Source organism: Elephantulus edwardii, unplaced genomic scaffold (assembly GCF_000299155.1).
Source record: "Elephantulus edwardii isolate Elephantulus edwardi_28Jun2011 unplaced genomic scaffold, EleEdw1.0 scaffold00050, whole genome shotgun sequence".
NCBI lineage: Eukaryota > Metazoa > Chordata > Mammalia > Macroscelidea > Macroscelididae > Elephantulus > Elephantulus edwardii.
Genome location: NW_006399800.1, coordinates 891,574 through 910,860, shown reverse-complemented (window position 1 = coordinate 910,860; position 19,287 = coordinate 891,574). Strand labels below are relative to the sequence as shown.

General features: G+C 39.9%; 2 protein-coding genes across 2 annotated transcripts in view; one reads left to right on the top strand and one right to left on the bottom strand.

Moving 5' to 3' along the window:
* The window catches only part of AAGAB (alpha- and gamma-adaptin binding protein), a 65,772-nt gene extending 63,641 nt beyond the window's left edge, over positions 1 to 2,131 (bottom strand). The window contains exon 1 of the mRNA XM_006886629.1: positions 2,059 to 2,131. Coding sequence (XP_006886691.1) covers positions 2,059 to 2,131 — 73 coding nt within the window. The remainder of the gene's footprint in view (positions 1 to 2,058) is intronic.
* Positions 2,132 to 2,402: 271 nt separating this feature from the next.
* Positions 2,403 to 19,287, top strand: part of IQCH (IQ motif containing H) — a 60,760-nt gene continuing 43,875 nt past the window's right edge. Inside the window, exons 1-3 of the mRNA XM_006886627.1 lie at positions 2,403 to 2,453; positions 10,942 to 11,064; positions 12,806 to 12,897. Coding sequence (XP_006886689.1) covers positions 2,403 to 2,453; positions 10,942 to 11,064; positions 12,806 to 12,897 — 266 coding nt within the window. The remainder of the gene's footprint in view (positions 2,454 to 10,941; positions 11,065 to 12,805; positions 12,898 to 19,287) is intronic.

Genomic DNA, 19,287 nt, shown 5'->3' with positions numbered 1-19,287 from the left:
ACTCTTTTTAGTTACTACTTGGTGTTGTCAGGTGCTGTGGAATACGATTCATAGTGAATTCATCGTGATAACAGATCTGAATCCTGTCCTATCCTGTGCCATCCTCATCATCTTTGACACACATGACCACACAGCTGCAGTCATTCTGTCAATCTACCTGGTTGAAGGTCTTCTCCTTCGCCATCCCTCCATCTTTACAAGCGTGATGGTTTCTGTCCATGGAATATAGCCTCTCTTAGCAACATATCCAAAGTATGAGAGACAAAGCTTCACTGCCCTTGCTTCCAAAAAAAGCACTCTGCTCATACCTTTTCCAAGACATGTCTGTTTTTTGGTGGTCCATGGGATAGTCAGTGCTCTACTCAAACATAACAGCTGAAAGGCACCAATTCTTCTGTCATCCTTACTGTCAAGTTTTCAGATGCATAAGTCATTGAAAATACCATTAATAAGTGCTAAAATTAAGCTTTTATCTTAGCAAGAACATTTAGTATGATTACAAGCAGCAATTAAATCACTAAATATCTCTGCTGGAGGGACATCAGCTGGGTTTGTCTTTTAGCAGGTCAAAAAATACACAGACTTGTAGAATACTTTATATAGCTTACAAAGTGCTTTTATAAAGGTCATATCACTTGCCCTTCTAACAAACTTTTGAGATAGGTTAATTTTAAGGGTCAGAAATCTGAGGATCAGTGAGATAATGTATCAGTAGTAATGCCATTGTTGTTAGGTGCCATTGAGCCTCCCTGGAACCACACTGCTATGATTCACAGGATTTGCACTGGCTGATTTTTCCAAAGTAGATTCCCAAGCCTTTCATTCTAGTCTGTCTTCGTCTGGGAACTTTGCTGCAACCTATTCAGCATCACAGCAATACCTAAGCCTTTATGACAAACGTAAACCTCCATCCATTAGAGACAAATTGAGGCTGTAGTGGAAGTGCATCGACAGGAAAGCAATGCAGCTGAAGGTTACATACAGCAGTCTTGGGAATGATACAGCCACTATGTCCATTTCATCAGTTAGAAAAGTGAAGGGCTAAAGTTTTCTAACTGACGAAAATCATCATAAATCATATAAGGAGTCATTGCTCTAACTGCAAGCCATATATCTGTAATTAGGTATGGAGTTCACTGTCAGCTGCAGTGGTCTTCAGTGGCAAAGCAGCATATGGCCCACGCTGTGCTTTAATACAATGAATGGTGTCTACACTTAGAGGGAGCTCTGGTGGCCTAGTGGGTAGAGTTGCACTGACAACTCAAAGGGAGGTGAAGTGAATACACCAGCTGCTCTGCAGGAGAAAGATATTTGATTTAGTTCGGGTGACAGAGCCTGGGAGGGGTTGCGCTGCTAACCCAGCTTCTCCAGTTGTTCGAATCCACCAGCTGCTCCATCGGAGAAATAAGGGCAATTTCCTTCCGTGCACTTGGAAACCTTGCGGGTCAGCTACGAGTCGCAGCCCACTCGACGACAAATGAGAGCAAGAAAATTAGTAGAGAAATACTGCTTCAGAAGGAAGACATTGCTGCGAATGAACACAAAGCATAGGTGCAACCTCTGTATTCTCATCCAGGGTCAGTTTAGGAATTGAACACATAAAGAAGTCAGGAAACGTACTCTCTACTCCAGGAACAGTAGTTCAAAAAAAAAACACAACACAAATGCATCAGTAATTCCTGCATCTTACACTTGTGCAGCTCAATACAGTTTGCAAAACTCCTTTTCGGTTCTTTACCATTACTGGATTCTCATACTAGCCTTTGGGGTGGGCTAAATAAGGATCAGTCCCACTTACAGAAGAAACTAGAGGTAATGCAATACTGAGTCGGGAAAATAGAAAAGCACTGAGTTTAAGAGTTACTGGGCGGGCACCTAGGGGGGGTAAGCAGTGACTTGGATCGAGGTTCAGAAGCCCGGAGAGCAGACCACCACCGAGTGGAGGACGAAACCAGGGTCTGAGGCAGGGACAAGGCCAGCTAGAGACATTGGCCTTGAGATTGTCGCCTGTCAAGGCTCGCTAGAGTTGGAGGTCCGCCCGGCCGCCTCGCTACTCACGTTGGACCAGACGGTCCCCGGTGAAAGTGGAGGAGCAGCTGGTAACCAGCGCACAGGGAACTCCAGCAGCCATGGCCGCGCTCTCGAGCCGGTTCTGTCCCGGAGCCGCTTCCGCCTTGGGCTATACCACCGCCGCCAGTACGTGGGGGAGACTCACCAAGGAGAGGCGCATCTCAGAATGGACAGACTCTCCCGACTCCCTTAAATCCCCCCTCTTCCGTTGCCGCAGTAGAACAGGCCGGGCTGCGCATACGGTTGCCATAGGGACAAACACTCATAGCAGGAGTTGCGGGCCACTAAATTCAGTGCCTTTTGAGTCTGGCTTCCCGTCCTGGGCCTTAGTCATGGCACAGAAGCCTGAAAACCTCGACCCCATTGGAACCATCCTAGTCCAGGTGGGACGCTAGCCTCTTCTGTCCCTGCTCAGCGGAGACATTTCTGTGCGAGGCTCTGCGGGGCCACTTCACTCGCACCCACTCGTTTGGGGCGCCCGAGAGCCCCACTTAAGCCCTCGAGGTTGCGCCTGCACTGCCTCTGCCTCTGGTGTTGATTACCTCACTAGGAACTTCAGAAGAAGATCTTTTACAGAGTCACTGCTTTTAAAATACTTTGCTTTAGAAAACAGTTTTCCAAACTTTCCATGCTTGCTCAGAATTTTCGGAAGTATTACGGCATTTTTATCGTTTGTTTCTCACGTTTTTACACATCACAGTTCTATAATGTTTCCACACATTTAGCCAACTAAACTCCTGTTTAGTTCCCTTTGACTAAGGTCGCTCTATCAGGATATTTAACTGGTCTCATTGTTCTTCTTGTCAGGACTTCGGTCTCTTGCCTCCCACTTAGGAGCAATTTCCCTAAATTAACTCCCCCCTCCCCCCCAAAGCACAAAAGCCCTAAAACATGCTCATTTCCTAGACTTCTGGGGTGTGAATCGTGCTCTAATAGTCTTATTTTCTTTCAACCAACAAACCCAGGGCCCATTTTTCCCAGACCCCAAGCAACACTAATGGAGACTCTTGTCCATAAATAAGAGCGTAGCTCAGGGTGTAAGAAGTGGTTCGAATCCACCAGGTGTGCTGTTGGAGAAAGACGAGCATTCTCCTCCAGTGCAGTTTACAGTTGCTGAAAACCCACTGGTGGGTCAACAGTGAGTTGGTTCCAACTAGAAGGTGCATAACCACAACAACATCCAGAAATGGCTAGTTCTTAGTGCTTCCCTGTGAAAATATGCTTTATATTGACAACAGAAACATTTACATTTCTCTAGTTTCCTCTATTTCTGAAAGCCTGCCTGGCATACCAAAATCTGAGGAGAATCCTTCCAGAATCTCCTACAGACTGATTTTACGATTCCCTTGAGATTACTCTTTTTCTCAGGAGGGCTCCTCTTGTGGTTTGGGATTGTGTGCAAGAGTGGTTTTGCTAAAAAAACCCCAAACCCAACAACCCACCAAAAACAACAGTAGCCTACTCACTTAAGAATGGAATTTAAAGGAAACTGGACAAACCTATTGTTGTATATCTTTTGATAATGAATTGTAAAAATAGAACAAATGAGCAAAGAAAAGTCATGCCCATGCTGGTCAGCATCCTCAATTACGTGAAATTGTTACTCAGGGCATACAAAGTCGAAGGCTGTGTAGAGAAAGAGAATCTACATGTTAACCTGATTAATTGAGACTGACCTTTACACACACTGTAGAATTGACTCTGGTAGTGTGTTGGATAGGGAGCTCTGGTGGCCTAGCAGTAAGAAACTGCAGCTGAATCCCGCAGGCATTTGGTTTGAATCCAGCTGCTCTGCAGGAGAAGGACTGAGCAATCTTCTCCTATGTGATTAACTCCCCCCGAAAACATGTGCTCTGAAAACCTGCTAGAGACTCAGGTATAGGTCAGTCCTCACTATATGATACTCAAAAAAAGTGTGTTAAAAGTGTGGATAATGAGAACCTTGGAAGACTTTCTCCTACATTTCCAAGGATTCCTGAGATTTTATGAGCATAGGATACCACTCTCAGAAGTGGTGGATGCCGTTTCTATCTGGAGCTGTGACTGATTTCTTTCAAGCAAGCTGCGTAGTAAGCACTAAGCCTAGTGCACATGCATTTGGTGGGAGTCAGAATCCCAAAGTTTTATTCATGGCTCCAATATTCCTCTGGATATCTTTGGGCTAGGCTCTTCACCGTTGCAGGACTCGGTTCTTTTTTCTATAGGATACATAGCTTGGATTCAATTCAACTCTGACTCTAAGTTTCTCCAATTTCTCCAAAGCAACATGAAAAATCAACTCATTGCTGTTGAGTAAGAACTAGTTCAAAGCTGACCCTCCAGTGGGTTTACAAGGCTATAAACTGCACAGGAGATTGCTAGTGGATTCAAACTGCCGAAGACATATTATTTTTGGGTCAGCAGCAAAATTCACTATAGACTATGCCACTGGAGCTCCTGTACTTTACTATTAATGTATACAAATTGTTTCTGACAATTGGTGAGCCTATAAGACACAGTAGAACTGCCCCTGGGATTTTGTAGGTTGTAACTTTTATGGGAGATCATCTCCATGTTTTTTATCCTGCAGAGCTACTCTGCGAGTTTGAACCTGTGACCTTTTAGTTAGTAGCCAAGCACTTAACCATGGCATACCAGTGGTCTTCATATATACAAGTAACTAACTATAAATCTCTATGTTGCTTTACCCTAAATAATATATCAGAGCCATACTAGTGCAGTGGATTTAGCACTGGTATACTAAGCAAAAGGTTAGTGTTCTGAATCTACCAGCCCCTCACTTACCTATCCCAAAGGCCACGTCTCATTAATCCACCAGTAGCTCCATAGGTGAAGGATGGGCAACCTCTTGCCTTGCGATTTACACTTTGGAAACCTACTGGCTCTTGTCAACTATGCGTCCACGTGAATTTGATGGCAAGGAGCTTTGAGTCAGAACAGTCTTGTAAAGATTATAAGAAAGGGTAATTTATAAAAGTATAACATTCATAAATTTTAAGCCCATATTGTTACTAGATCTGATATCAAGCCTTTTTTTATTGCTTAGTTGTGTGTATATTTCTGTGTGCATTTTTAATTTTAGGGTGCCTTTAAGTGTTGAGAAAATGAGGAAATAATCCATACATAGAAGAGAAACTCTGTGTGTGCCTGTTTTTTGAAAGCATGTTCCTTATATGTTTGGATTTCTGCGATAGTTCTGATAATGAATATTCTTATCTTTTGTTTGACTATATGTCAAGACAGGTTCTGATAATTCAGGATATGTGATTGTAGTCTTTACATAGGGTTCTTCTATGCAGAATTTTGTTAGCTGCTTACATTTTTATCATTTCAAGTCTTTCCAGGCTATAATTCAGACTTACAATTTATCTGGGTCATTACATAACAAGTCAAGGTAGTGGTAGTTTTCTCATTATCAATTATTAATTATTAACTACATTGATTATTATTATAATATTTATAAGTAAATAATGGTCAACATTTCTTGAGAGTCAAGCATTGTGCTTTAGGTTGTTACGTTTTAGCACAAGTCTATTGTTGTTAGGCGTCCGTTATTTTTTAACCCCAGTATAGAGATGAAGAAACTCAGGTGCAAAGAAGTAAAATAATTTGTCCAAGATTATACAACAATGTATGTTGACCCTTAAACAGGTTGTATTATGTATGAGAAGCACTCTTGAAAAAGTATTGCCGTGTCCTCTTATATTTATTTCCTAGATAGGAATTATTATTAACTGTGGAGTCAGAGCTGACTCATAGCTGACCCTCCAGTGGATTTTAAGAAGCTATGAATCACATGGGAGGAGAATGTCCATCATTCTCCTGTGGAGCAGCTGGTGCATTCGAACAGCAATCTTTGGATTGGTGATTCAACTCCTTACCGTTGGACCACCAGAGTTTAGAAGTTTTGTTTTTATATTTCAGTAATAATGTGGTGTCTTTTTAATATATCTTTATTAATGCTTGCTTGACTCAATATTAAACATACATTGATGCAACAAGGATTAGTTTTGTAAGCCATATTTTAAAAAATCCAATGACTGCAGAGTAATCTTTGAACTCTTGGAGCTAATTGTCACTGTCTTTCTCATTAATCCCTCTGATTTGCCAGGAACATATAATGCTAAAGCAAATGGAGTTAAAGATAGCAAGATTTGAAGAGAAAGACTCATCCAAACTCTATCTTTAGCAAAGATGAATAAAATTAATTATGAAATGGCTTCTGACAATATGGAATCTGGCTTAATGGTACTTTTAAGTTCTGGAGAAAAATCTTTGCTAAATTAAATCTTTCTGCTTCCTTATGAAGCAGCTCTTTCCACAAATTGTCTAAATGATAACCTTTTGCAAAGTAGGAATTGTTTTAGAAGCAACACATTTGATGATCATAGAGATGATAGGTGGCATGTAAAATTTCAATATGGTAGATTGGCTCTACTTAAAGAAAGAACAGATTTAAAATTTAACAATCTTTTTTCCCCCTACTCAAGTCTGGTTAAACATTTCCTACAATACTTGCTTCTGTTGTAATTATACAGACAGATGGGTGGCTATTAAGAGGGGATAAGAAAATATCCAGCAAGTAAAGTAAAAAGCTTTTCAGAAAGAGTAAGGGAGAAATTAAACTCAGTGAACATTTTGCTGAGTACCAGTTATATACAAGGACTATCCCTAGGTTTACAATTTAGGAGAGAAGAAATGGTAATTTGGGGGGCCCTCTTATGAAGCACTTCACATAGTTTAACTAATTTATTCATGCTCTGCCATTCTGAGAAATAGTTATTCATTATTCCCATTAAACGGATGAAAAAGCTAGCCGTCTGAAAGCTAAAATTACATTCCCAAGCTTTTTAGTCAAGAAATAAGCAAGATAGCAGTTCGAATCTTTCTGGCTTCAAAGCCTATATTCATTTATTTTCTTATACATTACCTCATTTTCATTCAATAATCCTACATGGTATATTTTTCCTTGATGAAAAAAACTAGAAGTTTTAGAAAATTTAGATGGCTGATAGAGATCCTATGACTTGTAAGTGGAAAAAAGTAATTTTTTTTTCTTAGTCCTGTGTACCAGGCCTATCACATACTGCCTCAAAACACTATAAAGAAATCTTACTGTCCACACAAAGCACATGAAGAAACCAAACCTTTTGTTTTCTGATGAGTACTCCATTGCAGTTTCACTCATCCCAGCAGCCGACAGGCATATTTACAGAATGACACACAGAGCTGTAAGTACTAAGAAGAGAAATTTAGTGCACTCAAAGGAGGAACCAAAAAGACATGGGCCTGGCAGTGGGTAGTTACTCTTGAACTGCCTCTTGGTACTGCCTCTTGTCCAAATGTCTTTACACAAAACCTGGTAAATCAGTTTGCGGCAGTAATTTGGACAAAGCAATTGAAAGGAGTACATCTTCATCCTGAGTGCGGAAAAGCAAGCGGGTGTGTGCGTTCAGATTCAATCTGTGAACCCTCAAGGCTTTACATGACAATTTGTGCAGAGTACAAATGACCAGATGTGTCTGCCAATCTGTGATGCCCATCAGTAAAAAGATGCAAATTCTGATCTTTTGAGTACTTGACTCTTGTTAGAAATATCCTAAAGTAATCAATAGCAAAGGCTAAATTGATGCGGAAGTCCAGGTATACTAATAGGGGAAAGGTAACCATTTCAAAATGCCTTTAGCAAACCAGTCTGCAGATTGTTATTGGTGTGACTGTTGCTGAAACAGGTGTTGGGTTCATAAATTTGCATAACAAAATGGTTTTTCTTGTGGCAGCAGCCCATACAATAATTGGTGCCATCTGTATTTATCTGTTGCAGTACGGTTTCTAATCCAAATGCGAAGAATCTTGTGCTAATTTCATAGTGCCCATTTTATTCTGAAGGGTCCTGACTTTGGAGAGAAGAGGGGCATCATTTCAAGAAAAATACTAATTGAAGGAAAATGTTAAAGTAATCGCATGCATTGCTTTTCCACCTTCATAAATCATTTTCATTGCTCCGTAAAACCTAAAGAAGGCTACCACATCCTAGAGCAAAGCTTCTTTGGAAGAGTAAGTGGGAAAGACCCAGGTGGAATGGAAAACCAACAGATCTTACTGACATTTTGAAAATACAAACTTTCTGAAAAGCAGTGCTTCCACTAAAGTATATTTTTGTTGGATGTTTTATCTTTTCCTACCTCTTGACCAATTTTTAAAAACTGGAGTCTGAGACAAACTTCTAACCTCTCTTGACTGCTTTACTCTGTGAGAAATCAGAAGCAGTTTGAGTTTGTAGTTTTATCTTGAATTATTCTAATTGGGGGAAGAAGAGAATATTGTATAGAAACTTAGTTTTTTTAAAAAAAATTTCTGAAAGACAGAATGGAACATTCCAAATAAGACAGGCACTGGAACAGTAGAAGTAGGTCCTTTGCAATACATGCCATAAAACCAACTTCACTGTCTCTAGTATTTCAGGTTTCTCAATCTTCATCATCCATCATGATACTACTAACTGGCCCAGTGGTGAGAAATCTTTGTTTTCTTTTTTTACACTGGTTTATTTACAAAATTCAAATATATTGTTTCCGAGAACAGATTCTTTGAATTTCCCTCACAGCCCCCACCCATCAAATTATACAACCCCATGATTAATTCTTCTTGCCCACTGAACATCCTCATCCCTCTCTGCTTCCACCCTCTCCCACCTCTCTTGGGTGGTTATACTCACTCTACAATAATGTTTTCTTACAATATTTATCCTTGTGGGACTGACTAGTTCACTCAGCATAATGCTCTCCAGTCCCTTCCAAGTTAGATAATAATTTACAAAATCATTGCTCCAGTGTGCTGCATAGTATTCCATTGTGTGAATGTACCATAATTTCTCAATCCATTCATTTGTGGTTGGACATTTGAGCTGTTTCCAGGTTCTTGCAATGGTGAATAATGCTGTTATGAACATTGATGTACAAATCTCCATTTGTGCCTCAGTTCTCATTTTCTCAGTGTATATTCCAAGTAGTGGAATAGCTGGGTCATATGGAATTTCTATGTTCAGCTTTTTGAGGAAGCACCAAACTGCTATCCAGAATGATTGCAACATTTTACAATCTCACCAACAATGTGTGCTTCCTTTCTCGCCACATCCTCTCCAACATTTATTACTTGTTGCCCTGTTAAACTTTGCCACTGTTACTGGAGTGAGAAGATACCTCAATTGTGATTTTGATTTGCATTTCTCTTATTGCCAGTGATTTGGAGCATTTCTTCATGTGTCTGTTTGCCATTCGAATATCTTCTGTGAAAATTCTTTCCATGTCTTTTGCCCATTTTGTAAGTGGGTTATCAGTCTTTTTCTTGTGGAGGCCCAGGAGTATTCTGTGAACTTTTGTTATAAGACTCTCGTCTGAGATGGTATTAGCAAATGTTTGTTCCCAGTCTGTAGGTTTTCTTTTCACCCTGTTGGGAAAAGTTTTTGATGCACACATGGATTTAATCTTTAGAAGGTCTCATGCATCAATTTTATCCTCTTCAGATTGTGCATCTCTGATTATATTTGGCAGTCTCTTTATACCTTGGACTAGCACTTCTAAGCTTGATCCCAATTTGTTTCTTATGAACTTTATAGTTTTGGGCTTTACTCCCAGGTGTCTGATCCACCTTGAGTTGATTTTTGTGTATGGTGTGAGGTGTGGATCCTATTTCACGTTTCTGCAGATAGAAGACCAGTTTTTCCAGCACCATTTGTTGAAGAGGTTATCATTTCCTCATTTGATAGCTTTGACTTTTTTGTCAAATATCAGTTGACCATTTTCAAATCTTTGTTTTCTTGATATTGGGCTTCAATCCATATTGAAGGCTGCAGTCCTTGACATTCTGCAGCAAGTGCAGAGGTCCTCCTCAGTTTCAGCAAGAAGGGCTTTGTCATCTGTATAACACAGATTCTTGATGAATCTTCTGCCAATCCTGATGCCACATTTCTCCTGATAGAGCTCAGATAATTTTTTCTGCATATAATTGAAAAAGTTATGGAGATAGGACACATCCCTCGCATACACTCCTCCCAAATTTGAACTATGCAGTGTTTCCTTGCTCTGTTCTGACGACTGCTTCCTGGTCCAAATATAGGTTTCACGTAAGCATGATCCTATTCTTCTCAGAGTTAGCCACAGTTGAGTTTGTTAATAGCTTTAGTTTGCTTGGTTCCACAATCAACACTCTTGGCACCAGCAGCCAGGAGATCAAAAGACATAATTTGCTGGGAAAGTCTGCTGTCAGAGGCCTCTCCAAACTACTAAAGAGCAGTGATGTCAATTTGAAGACTAAGGTGTGCCTGATACAGTCCATGGTCTTTGCAATTACTTGCTATGTGTCAGAGACCTGGACAGTGACTAGGGATGATAGAAGAAGAATTGATGCCTTTGAGCTGTGGTGTTGGAGAAAAGTAGTGAATACCATGGACTGCTAAGAGAATGAACCGGTTCATCCTGGAGAGGGTTAAACCAGGCTGCTCCTTGGAGGCAAGGATTCTGAAGCTTCGTCTGACATACTTTGGACATGTTGCAAGGAGGGAGCAGTCCCTGGAGAGAGGTGTCATGCTTGGGAAGGTGGAGGGACAGCTCAAGAGAGGAAGACACTCAATGAGACGGATTGATTAATTGACTGGGGTAATAAAGTTAGGTGTGTCAGAGACAGTAAGATTGGCACAGGGTAGAGCAGGGTTTAGGGATGTTGTACATAGGGTCTTTATGAGTCACAGGCAACTCAATGGCACATAACAACAACAACAAGCAATTCAAGTACATAGCAAACCTTTTCAATAAGTAACTATTACAGGAGGGCTATTTATCTTTTCAATATGTTATTTTTAAATACCTATAGGTCCATGAAGATCTTTATCTATTAAAGGATAAATTAACTAAATTCCAACTTGAAGAAAAAAGAAATATTCCAGACATTCGGAATCTTGAAGCAGCAATACAAAGGACTGAAATGGGGTTAAAAGTAAGTGGAACTTTAGATGTTAAATAAAATTCTGGGGAGAGAAAAAGATTCTGCCCAAAGGAAAATATGATGGTTCTTTAGGAACCACTGTTACAGTGTAATTCTGTAACAGAGGTAGACTTAGCGGTAACATTTTCATTATGTTCCTTTTTAGTGAAATAATGATGGTTAGTGATGATTATTAACACATTGATCAATTTGTACTACATTGCATTCTGTAAAGAATTTAAGCAGATAATGTATGTATTCGTATAAAATTATACAAGAACAACCCCTAATATATGGGTTTAAAAATATAAGAGGTGACTTTCTCATAATGGCCTAAATATTTTGAGATTATTAATATTTATAACACTGTAATCATGTAGGTAAAACTAAAGACACCAATTATGGAAAAGAGAAATAAAGTATAAGAGAGACATCTTTTGTACACCCCTGTTTATTGAGGCTATGTTCACAATAGCAAAGAGCTGGAAACAACCCAAGTGCACATCAACAAATGAATGGATAGAGAAACTGTGGTATATTCACACAATAGAATACTATGCTGCATTGGAAAAACAAGGAACTCATGCAATATTATTCAAAATGTATGACCCTGGAGGACATTATGTTGAGTGAAATATCTCAGTCACAAAAGGACAAATATTGCACAGGGCCACTGTTCTAAAATGGAACTGACATCATGCTTGAGGGAAGACAGAAAAGGAAGAGAGGGATGATGTATATTGCATTGAAACAGATGAGGGAGAGATCTGTTTAAAAGGGATATATAAATGGGTATTCTTGTCATTACAGAAGTCCAGAGTGAAAGCTGGATAGTGGAGTGAACTTGGGGGGAGGCATTGCATAAAAATGGAAGAGGTTTTCTTTTTCTTCTCAAGGTGAAGAATGATTTGATGGGGAAGGAGGTGGGCAGGGAGAAAAGTGCAATAATGAATGGCTGGAAATCCTAAGTCTCTGTAAACTTTCATTAAAATTAATTAAAAAAGTTCATGTACTAAAAAACCACTTAGAAGACATGTCTTACAACAGAGAGAGAGATCTTTGTGATAGATGCCTCTAAAAGTCTGGGAGAATGCAATCATAAAACCTAAGTAATAAAACAAGGATGCATTAGATAATGGACTCCATTTTCTAAATAAGGTCCATCTCTGTCTATTAGGCATGCTGGGGTTGATGTCTTCAATCTCGCTTCAGACTTGCAGACTGTCATGTTTCAACTTCATCTCCAACCTGTGAGAAATGTAGGGCATTGTGTAGCCTCTCCAGACTAACACATCATTGTCCCCTATTACCTAATGGCTGGAGGACTGGACCCAGTTGGAGTCTTTGGATCGGCCATTTTAAAGATTCTGTCACCAAAAGGCCAGCAGGTTCTTGCCTCTGATGTGGCATGAAGTCCCCTGTAAGAGAAAAAAAGACATTATCCATGCCGGCATAGCCTGGTCCATTTACCTGGCTAAGCAATTTACTGACTGTTATACACAGTTTCATTTGCAGAGAGTGCTGTAGGTCACCCAGGCTTTACATCTCAGTTGTTTATTATACTTTTTGGGATAGTTAGACTAATTTGGCCTTGAGATGCCCAATGATACCTTAGGCATATAATAGACCCATAGCATGTTGTGTCTTTTGGCTTAATTACACGATTCATAGTGTTAACCTAATGAAATGGAGTAAATTAGTTGAGCATCTTAAGTCCACTCTAATGGCCTAAACTTTGACTTTTCTGTAACAGATTCACATAGAGAAGTATTTAAATGTTGTAAACCAACATGTGTTAACGACTCCTATTACTGATGAGGGCTTATCTTCTCAGGCTTCCAAATGGTAAGTAAAATAGCCATTTTAGAGCCCCATGTAAGTACTATAAAAAATAATTCTTTAAAATTCAGGTGAAATGACTACAAAGATAAGATTTTCTTTGCTTTGTTCATATCTGGTCTACTAATTTCTGTGAAATTTTACAAAAGAAGTTAATGGCAGAATTTGAACTTAATGAAGTTTATTTTTTATTACTTTTAGCAAGTTCTTAATACTTTGTTCTGTGACGATTATATCAGGGCTTAGATTTGAGACTAGCTTTTCTTTTATGTCTCAGATTAAAAAAAAATTTAAGATATGTCAGTACCGTAGTACTGACCAGATCACATTTTAGAATGTCACATGTGCTTTATTGTAAGGCATGCAGTGTAAACAAAATAAAGCATAACTATTATTGGAAGTATTTGAATATTAAATTAATATCTTTGAAAAGTCTTTGTGCACTACAGTAAAACCTCTCAAGATGGAATTTTGTATAAGGAAGAATCTTGTCTAAGAAGAAAATATAAATATTTTCCGTTACAATGAATGATAGAAAAGCAGAAAGACTGGACCTTGTCCAAGGTGGAAAATTTGAGAGACCTGGAAAAACAAGAAGCAGTCTCGTCAAGTTCCACTTTCATAGTTTTCATCATATATCCTAGCAGATGATGTAGTAAAATGATAATTAAGTTAGAAAGAAGTGACCTTGGCTGCTTTTGTATCTTTCAACATAGCTCAACTCAACTCACTGCTCTCAGGTGAGAACTGACTCATAGCTGACCCTCCAGGGGGCGCTCAGGCAGCCATTGCTTGGGAGGAGAGAGCTTGTCTTTGACCTTGGAGTTTCTGATGGATTTGAATTCTCAGTATGGGGTTGCCCTTTAGACTAGCAGTGTAACTGCCCACTAACCATGCCACTGGAATTCTCTTTTAACTTAGAGGCCTCATGAATTTGCATAAATACTCTCTCATTTAACCTCATTAATCTCATTGATCTGTAACCACTTCATAGCTGATCCTCCAGGAGGGTTTCAGAGGCTGCAAATCACACAAGAGGAGATTGCCGCCTATCTTTCTCTTTGGAGGAGATGGTGGAATCGAACTTCCCACCTTTGGATTGACAGTGTAACTTCTTAGCCTGTAGAACTATGTTCTGTAAAGCACTGTGTGATCTGCTCTGTATTATGGTATACTGACGTATAGGAAGCAAAAAAGCTTATGATCATTACTTGGTTTTTGTTTTTGGATTTTTTTTATTTTCCTTTTGTTTTTTTTCTTCATTTTTTATTAATTTTAATAGACATTTAAAGAGGTTATGGATTACTTGTAATTAAACATCTATCCCTGCATAAGTGAACCAGCAGTGAAGTCAGGTTCCAAAAGTAGTACACAAGGAATCATAGAAAGCTACAGAAATGGCCTGGGTCCAGCACTTGTTTGTAAGAAGCAGAGTCTGAGGCACATGTCCCACCTGTCTCCCTTCCTTCTGTGTGAAGATGGTGTCACAAGCATCCATCATCCTTATATGCAGGAAATACTTCTCTGGTTCCATTTCCATCTGGGTTTCTCTATCTCTCTGGCTGCTCAATACTTACCACAATTCCATCCCTATAGCTTAAGTGGTGCTTGGATTATCTATTGCTATGTAACAAATTGCACAAAACTTAGTGACTTAGGCCAACAAAATTTTATTATCTTGCAGTTTCTATAGGAAGTTCTGGTGGCTTAATGGTGAAGAATTGCACTACCAGTACAGAGGCACATGGTTCAAATCCACCATCTACTCTATGGGAGAAAGATGGGCAGTCTCCTCTCATGTAGTTTACTGCTTCTGAAAACTCACTGGAGAGTCAGCTATGGATTGGTTCAGAATTGATAGTACACAATAATGTCAACCAATTCTTTGGGTCAAGATTCCAGATACAGTTTAGCGAGGTGCTCCTGGCGCAAGGAGGCTCACAGGTTTCAAGGCTTGGTGTTGGCTAGGGTGATCTCATCCAAAAATTCAACCAGGGTAGGAGAAGCCCATTCACATGGTCCTGGCAAGACTTAATTTATTACCACGTGGACCATAGTATTTAGGCTGCCATAGTATTTTCACAACATAGCAGCTAATGGTGCCAGAGAGACCCAGAGTATGAAAAGAGAGCACCGCACATGGAAGCTATGATACTTTTCCTTACCCTAGTCTCAGAAGTGATATTCTATTATTATCAATGTATTGGATTCATTAAAAGTAAGTCACTAGGTGCAGGCCACATTCAATGGGAAGGAGTTACACAAAGCAATGGAGATTATTACAGGGCTCACCATCTAGGAGTCTGCCCACGCTAGTGCTCTTCCACCAGTTCAGGTCTATTTTTAAGTTATCTTTAAGCCATTTCTAAATTTGCAAACCACTCAAGATATAACTTCTCTGTTATACAATCCCTACCCAAGTCATTTACTGCCTTATGTTGAAGGTTAATTTTTTACTATCCTTAAGAATAGTGACCAAGTCTCATACTGTCCAGTAGTCCTAGCTGACCATAGTACCTTATACTTGATAGGAGTGTTACATCTATTTGCACTTGATGATAATGCTTCTTTGTGTAGTACATGAAGATTTCTATCATGGATCTTTTAAAATATACACATCACAGGCTTGGTTAGTAGTACCCCTGTTTTAAAACTGTGTAAGTGAAGACTGTGAGGTTAAAAGTCTTGACCAAGATCTTAGAGCTGATAATCAGAACCAAGCTAGAACACAGATTGCCCAGGTCCCAGTATGCTGTTGTTCTGGTTTTTATGTGCCATCAAATAGCCTGTAACTCATAGTGACCCTATGTACAACAGCCCTAAACCCTGCTCTATCCTATGCCAATCTCACCATCTCCGACACACCTACCCTGACTACCCCAGTGACTGAATCAACCCACCTCATTGAGGGTCTTCCTCTCCTGTGCTGTCCCTCCACCCTCAAAAGCATGACATCCCTCTCTAAGGACTGGTCCCTCCTTGTAAGATGTCCAGAGTATGTCAGACAAAGCTTCAGAATCCTTATTTCCAAGGTGCAGCCTGGTTTAACCCTCTCTTGGATGAACCTGTTCATTTTCTTAGCTGTCCATGGCTTTTTCAATACTCTTCTCCAACACCAAAGTTCAAAGGTATCTATCAATTCCTCTTCTGTCATCCCTAGTCACTGTCCAGCTCTCTGATGCATAGCAAGTGATTGCAAAGACCATGGACTGTATCAGGTGCACCTTAGTCTCCAGAGTGACATCATTGCTCTTCAGTACTTTGAAGAGGTCTCTAACAGCAGACTTTCCCATCGCAGTATGTCTTTTAATTTCCTGGCTGCTGGTGCCAAGAGTGTTGACTGTGGAGCCAAGCAAACTAAAGCTGTTAACGGTCTCAATCTCTTCACCATCAATCATGATGCTGCCAGTTGGCCCAGTAGTGAGAATCTTTGTTTTCTTGATATTGAGCCTTAATTCATATTGAAGTCTGCTGTCTTGACCTTCTGCAGCAAGTGCTTCAGGTCCTCCTCAGTTTCAGCAAGCTGGGTTATGTCATCTGCATAACGCAGATTGTTGATGGATCTTCTTCCAATTCTGATGCCGCATTTCTCCTCATACAGCCCAGCCTCCTGGATACTCTGTTCTGCATATAGATTGGAAAAGGTATGGGGATAGAACACATGAATATCTGTATGACAGTCTGGAACAAGACATGCATTACTGAGTGAATTGAGGGAAACAGAGGGAGGAAAAATGTGTGTCAATGAATGAAAAACCCATCTTTTTTCTCTACACTTTCACTAAAATAACAATTTAAAAAACCCAAAACATAACTCCTGCGGTATTTACCCTTTGCCTTTCTCATTTGTGGAAAACAAGGCTTAAGAAAGCCGGTCTTGGTCACATAGGTCGTCAGTGGTAAAGCCCTGATTCAGGTTCAGGTAAATGTCTCCAATCTAGTAGTCTACTCCACAGCTGTGAGAAAACCAGGAAGCTTAATTTTCACAAAAGTAGGTTTTCCCTTTCAGCAAGTATTGTTCAAGGGAAAATCTGGCAGTTTTGTCTAGAAGAAGCAAAAACCTAGTAGGTACACAACAGATAATAATGGGTGCTTGCAAATGCAGACTTTTCCTTGCAGCTACTCAAAATACGATGATAATGACATTATCAAAATAGCAAATTTTCTCCAAAGAACTCACAGTGTTTTCACATTGTTTTTAAAATAGGTTTCTGAAGACAAGGAGGGTAGATACTGTTATCCCCACTGATTCTCCAATGATTTTTCTTCATTGTCAAAGTGTGGTTCTTCCTCTGTCATTGCTGGCTTTCCCAGATTTTATTGCTGGTGATATCCATTCACACTGTTTTTAACGACCGTGCTTTGTTATTGACACTAGGAGGGTGAATGCCATCTGTACCAGCACTCTCAGAACTGCACAGAAAGCTTCATTTTCATTCTCTATTGTGCTGCTGTGTGAGAGCAAAACAAATAAGAACAAAGCAAGTAAGCAAGAGTAAGAAGTGGTGGAAAGGGAAGAGGAGATGTCTGTAAATGAAGAGTGAAGATTACAAAGCACATTTTTACTCGGCCCTTGGAGCAACTTGAATCCAATATATTATGGGTTGTTAAAAAGCAGTACACAAACCCAGGTTGTATAGAATGGGACAGATCCTAATCACACAGAAGGAGCTCATTTGAGGGGAGCAATGAGTAGTTTTCTCCTGTTAAGATTCATAACCTTGGAAACCCAGTGGAGGGTTGCAGTGAATCAAAATTGATGAGATGTCAGTGAGGAATAAGGGAGGAAAAGAAAAACAAAACAAAACAAAACATACAGATACCATAGAAGTTAGCATTTGACAATCAAGTGAGAAATATTTGGAGACTCTCTGGTCTTTCCGTTTTTCTGTAGGTTTGAATTTTTTCAAACAAAAAATAACTTAACACACAACCATTTTAAGATACAATTGTTGGTCTCTGTTTGGAGAAGATAAGAGAAAGAGGGAAAGCAAAGACTTAAAGAAATAAGACATGACACTGGTGGCCTAGTGGCAAGAAGCTGCACTGCAATCCCCAAGGCACATGGTTCAAATCCACCAGCTGCTCTGTGGGAGAAGGATGGACAGTCTCCTCCCATGCAATTAGCATTGGCTGCCTCTGAAAACCCGCCAGTGGGCCAACTATGGGTCAGTTCTGACTTGATGGCACACAACAACAACAACAACAACAACAACAACAGGAATAATAATCTACATGAACCAGAAACCAAAGAAAATAGACCTGGCTGGTTCCTACTACCTACTGTTCTGATCAGGGACTTAGTAATAGATGAAATACAAATGGTAATTTGTAATGGAGCAGGGTTTAGGGCTGTTTTTTTTGTGGTAAATGATGAAATACAAATGAAGCACAGAAATTGCTATAACCTTCTTGGTAAACCAGATAAAACCAAATTAAACAATACACCACTATGTTTTTCTTTTCAGACTAGCTAAAAGTGTTCTAAACTAGTAGAATACTAAATGTTGATAAGGATGTTAGGAGTTGGGCGTAGTTTATTCTACCCATGACGTGTAAATTGGCTTGCTAACGGCAATTTTCAACACTTTAGAAAATTTCAAAGGTTAATTCAAAAGGTGACTTTTAGTTCCTGGCCCTCAGGCCAGTGTTTCATTGTTTTTGTTCAGACATTCCTCTAGGTCGTATAGCCCTGATGTACAAGTTGCCATCCCGCAGTCGCAGTCGCTTGTGGTTGCTGTGAGGCTGAACCCTGTGACACGGATGTATCAAATGCGTTAATGGTTGGCTACCCAATGCGGACTGAGAGTGGGGTGGCATTCCCCGATTAAACAAGCGTGGAAGGAGGAGTGGCATCCACTTCCACAATACCTTGCCTCTGGAAACCCTATGAACTTGGAGAGAGGATGAAAGGCACCCAAGTGTCAAGGACTCTCCTTCATAGGGTCGCTATGGGTCGCCTGCGACTCGATGGCACTTAACAACAACAACAACAAATTTTTTTATTTAGTAGTTGTACTTCTAAGAATCTATCATTGGGCATTAAGTAAAGATATAAATGGATTTGTGAATGTAGATGTTAGTTTCTGTATGTTGTTGTTGTTATGTGCCGTCGAGTCGCTTGCGACTCATAGTGACTCTATGTACAACAGCCCTAAACTCTGCTCTGTCCTGTGCCACTCACACTGTCTCTGACACTCCCATCCCGATTACCCCAGTCACTGAATCAATCCACCTCATAGAGGGCCTTCCCCTAAGTAGCAAAAAAGAAACATATTAAATATCAGTGATGTTGTTGTTGTTGTTATGTGACGTTGAGTCATTTGCGACTCATAGCGACCCTATGTACAACAGCCCTAAACCCTGCTCTATCCTGTGCCAATCGCATTGCCTCTG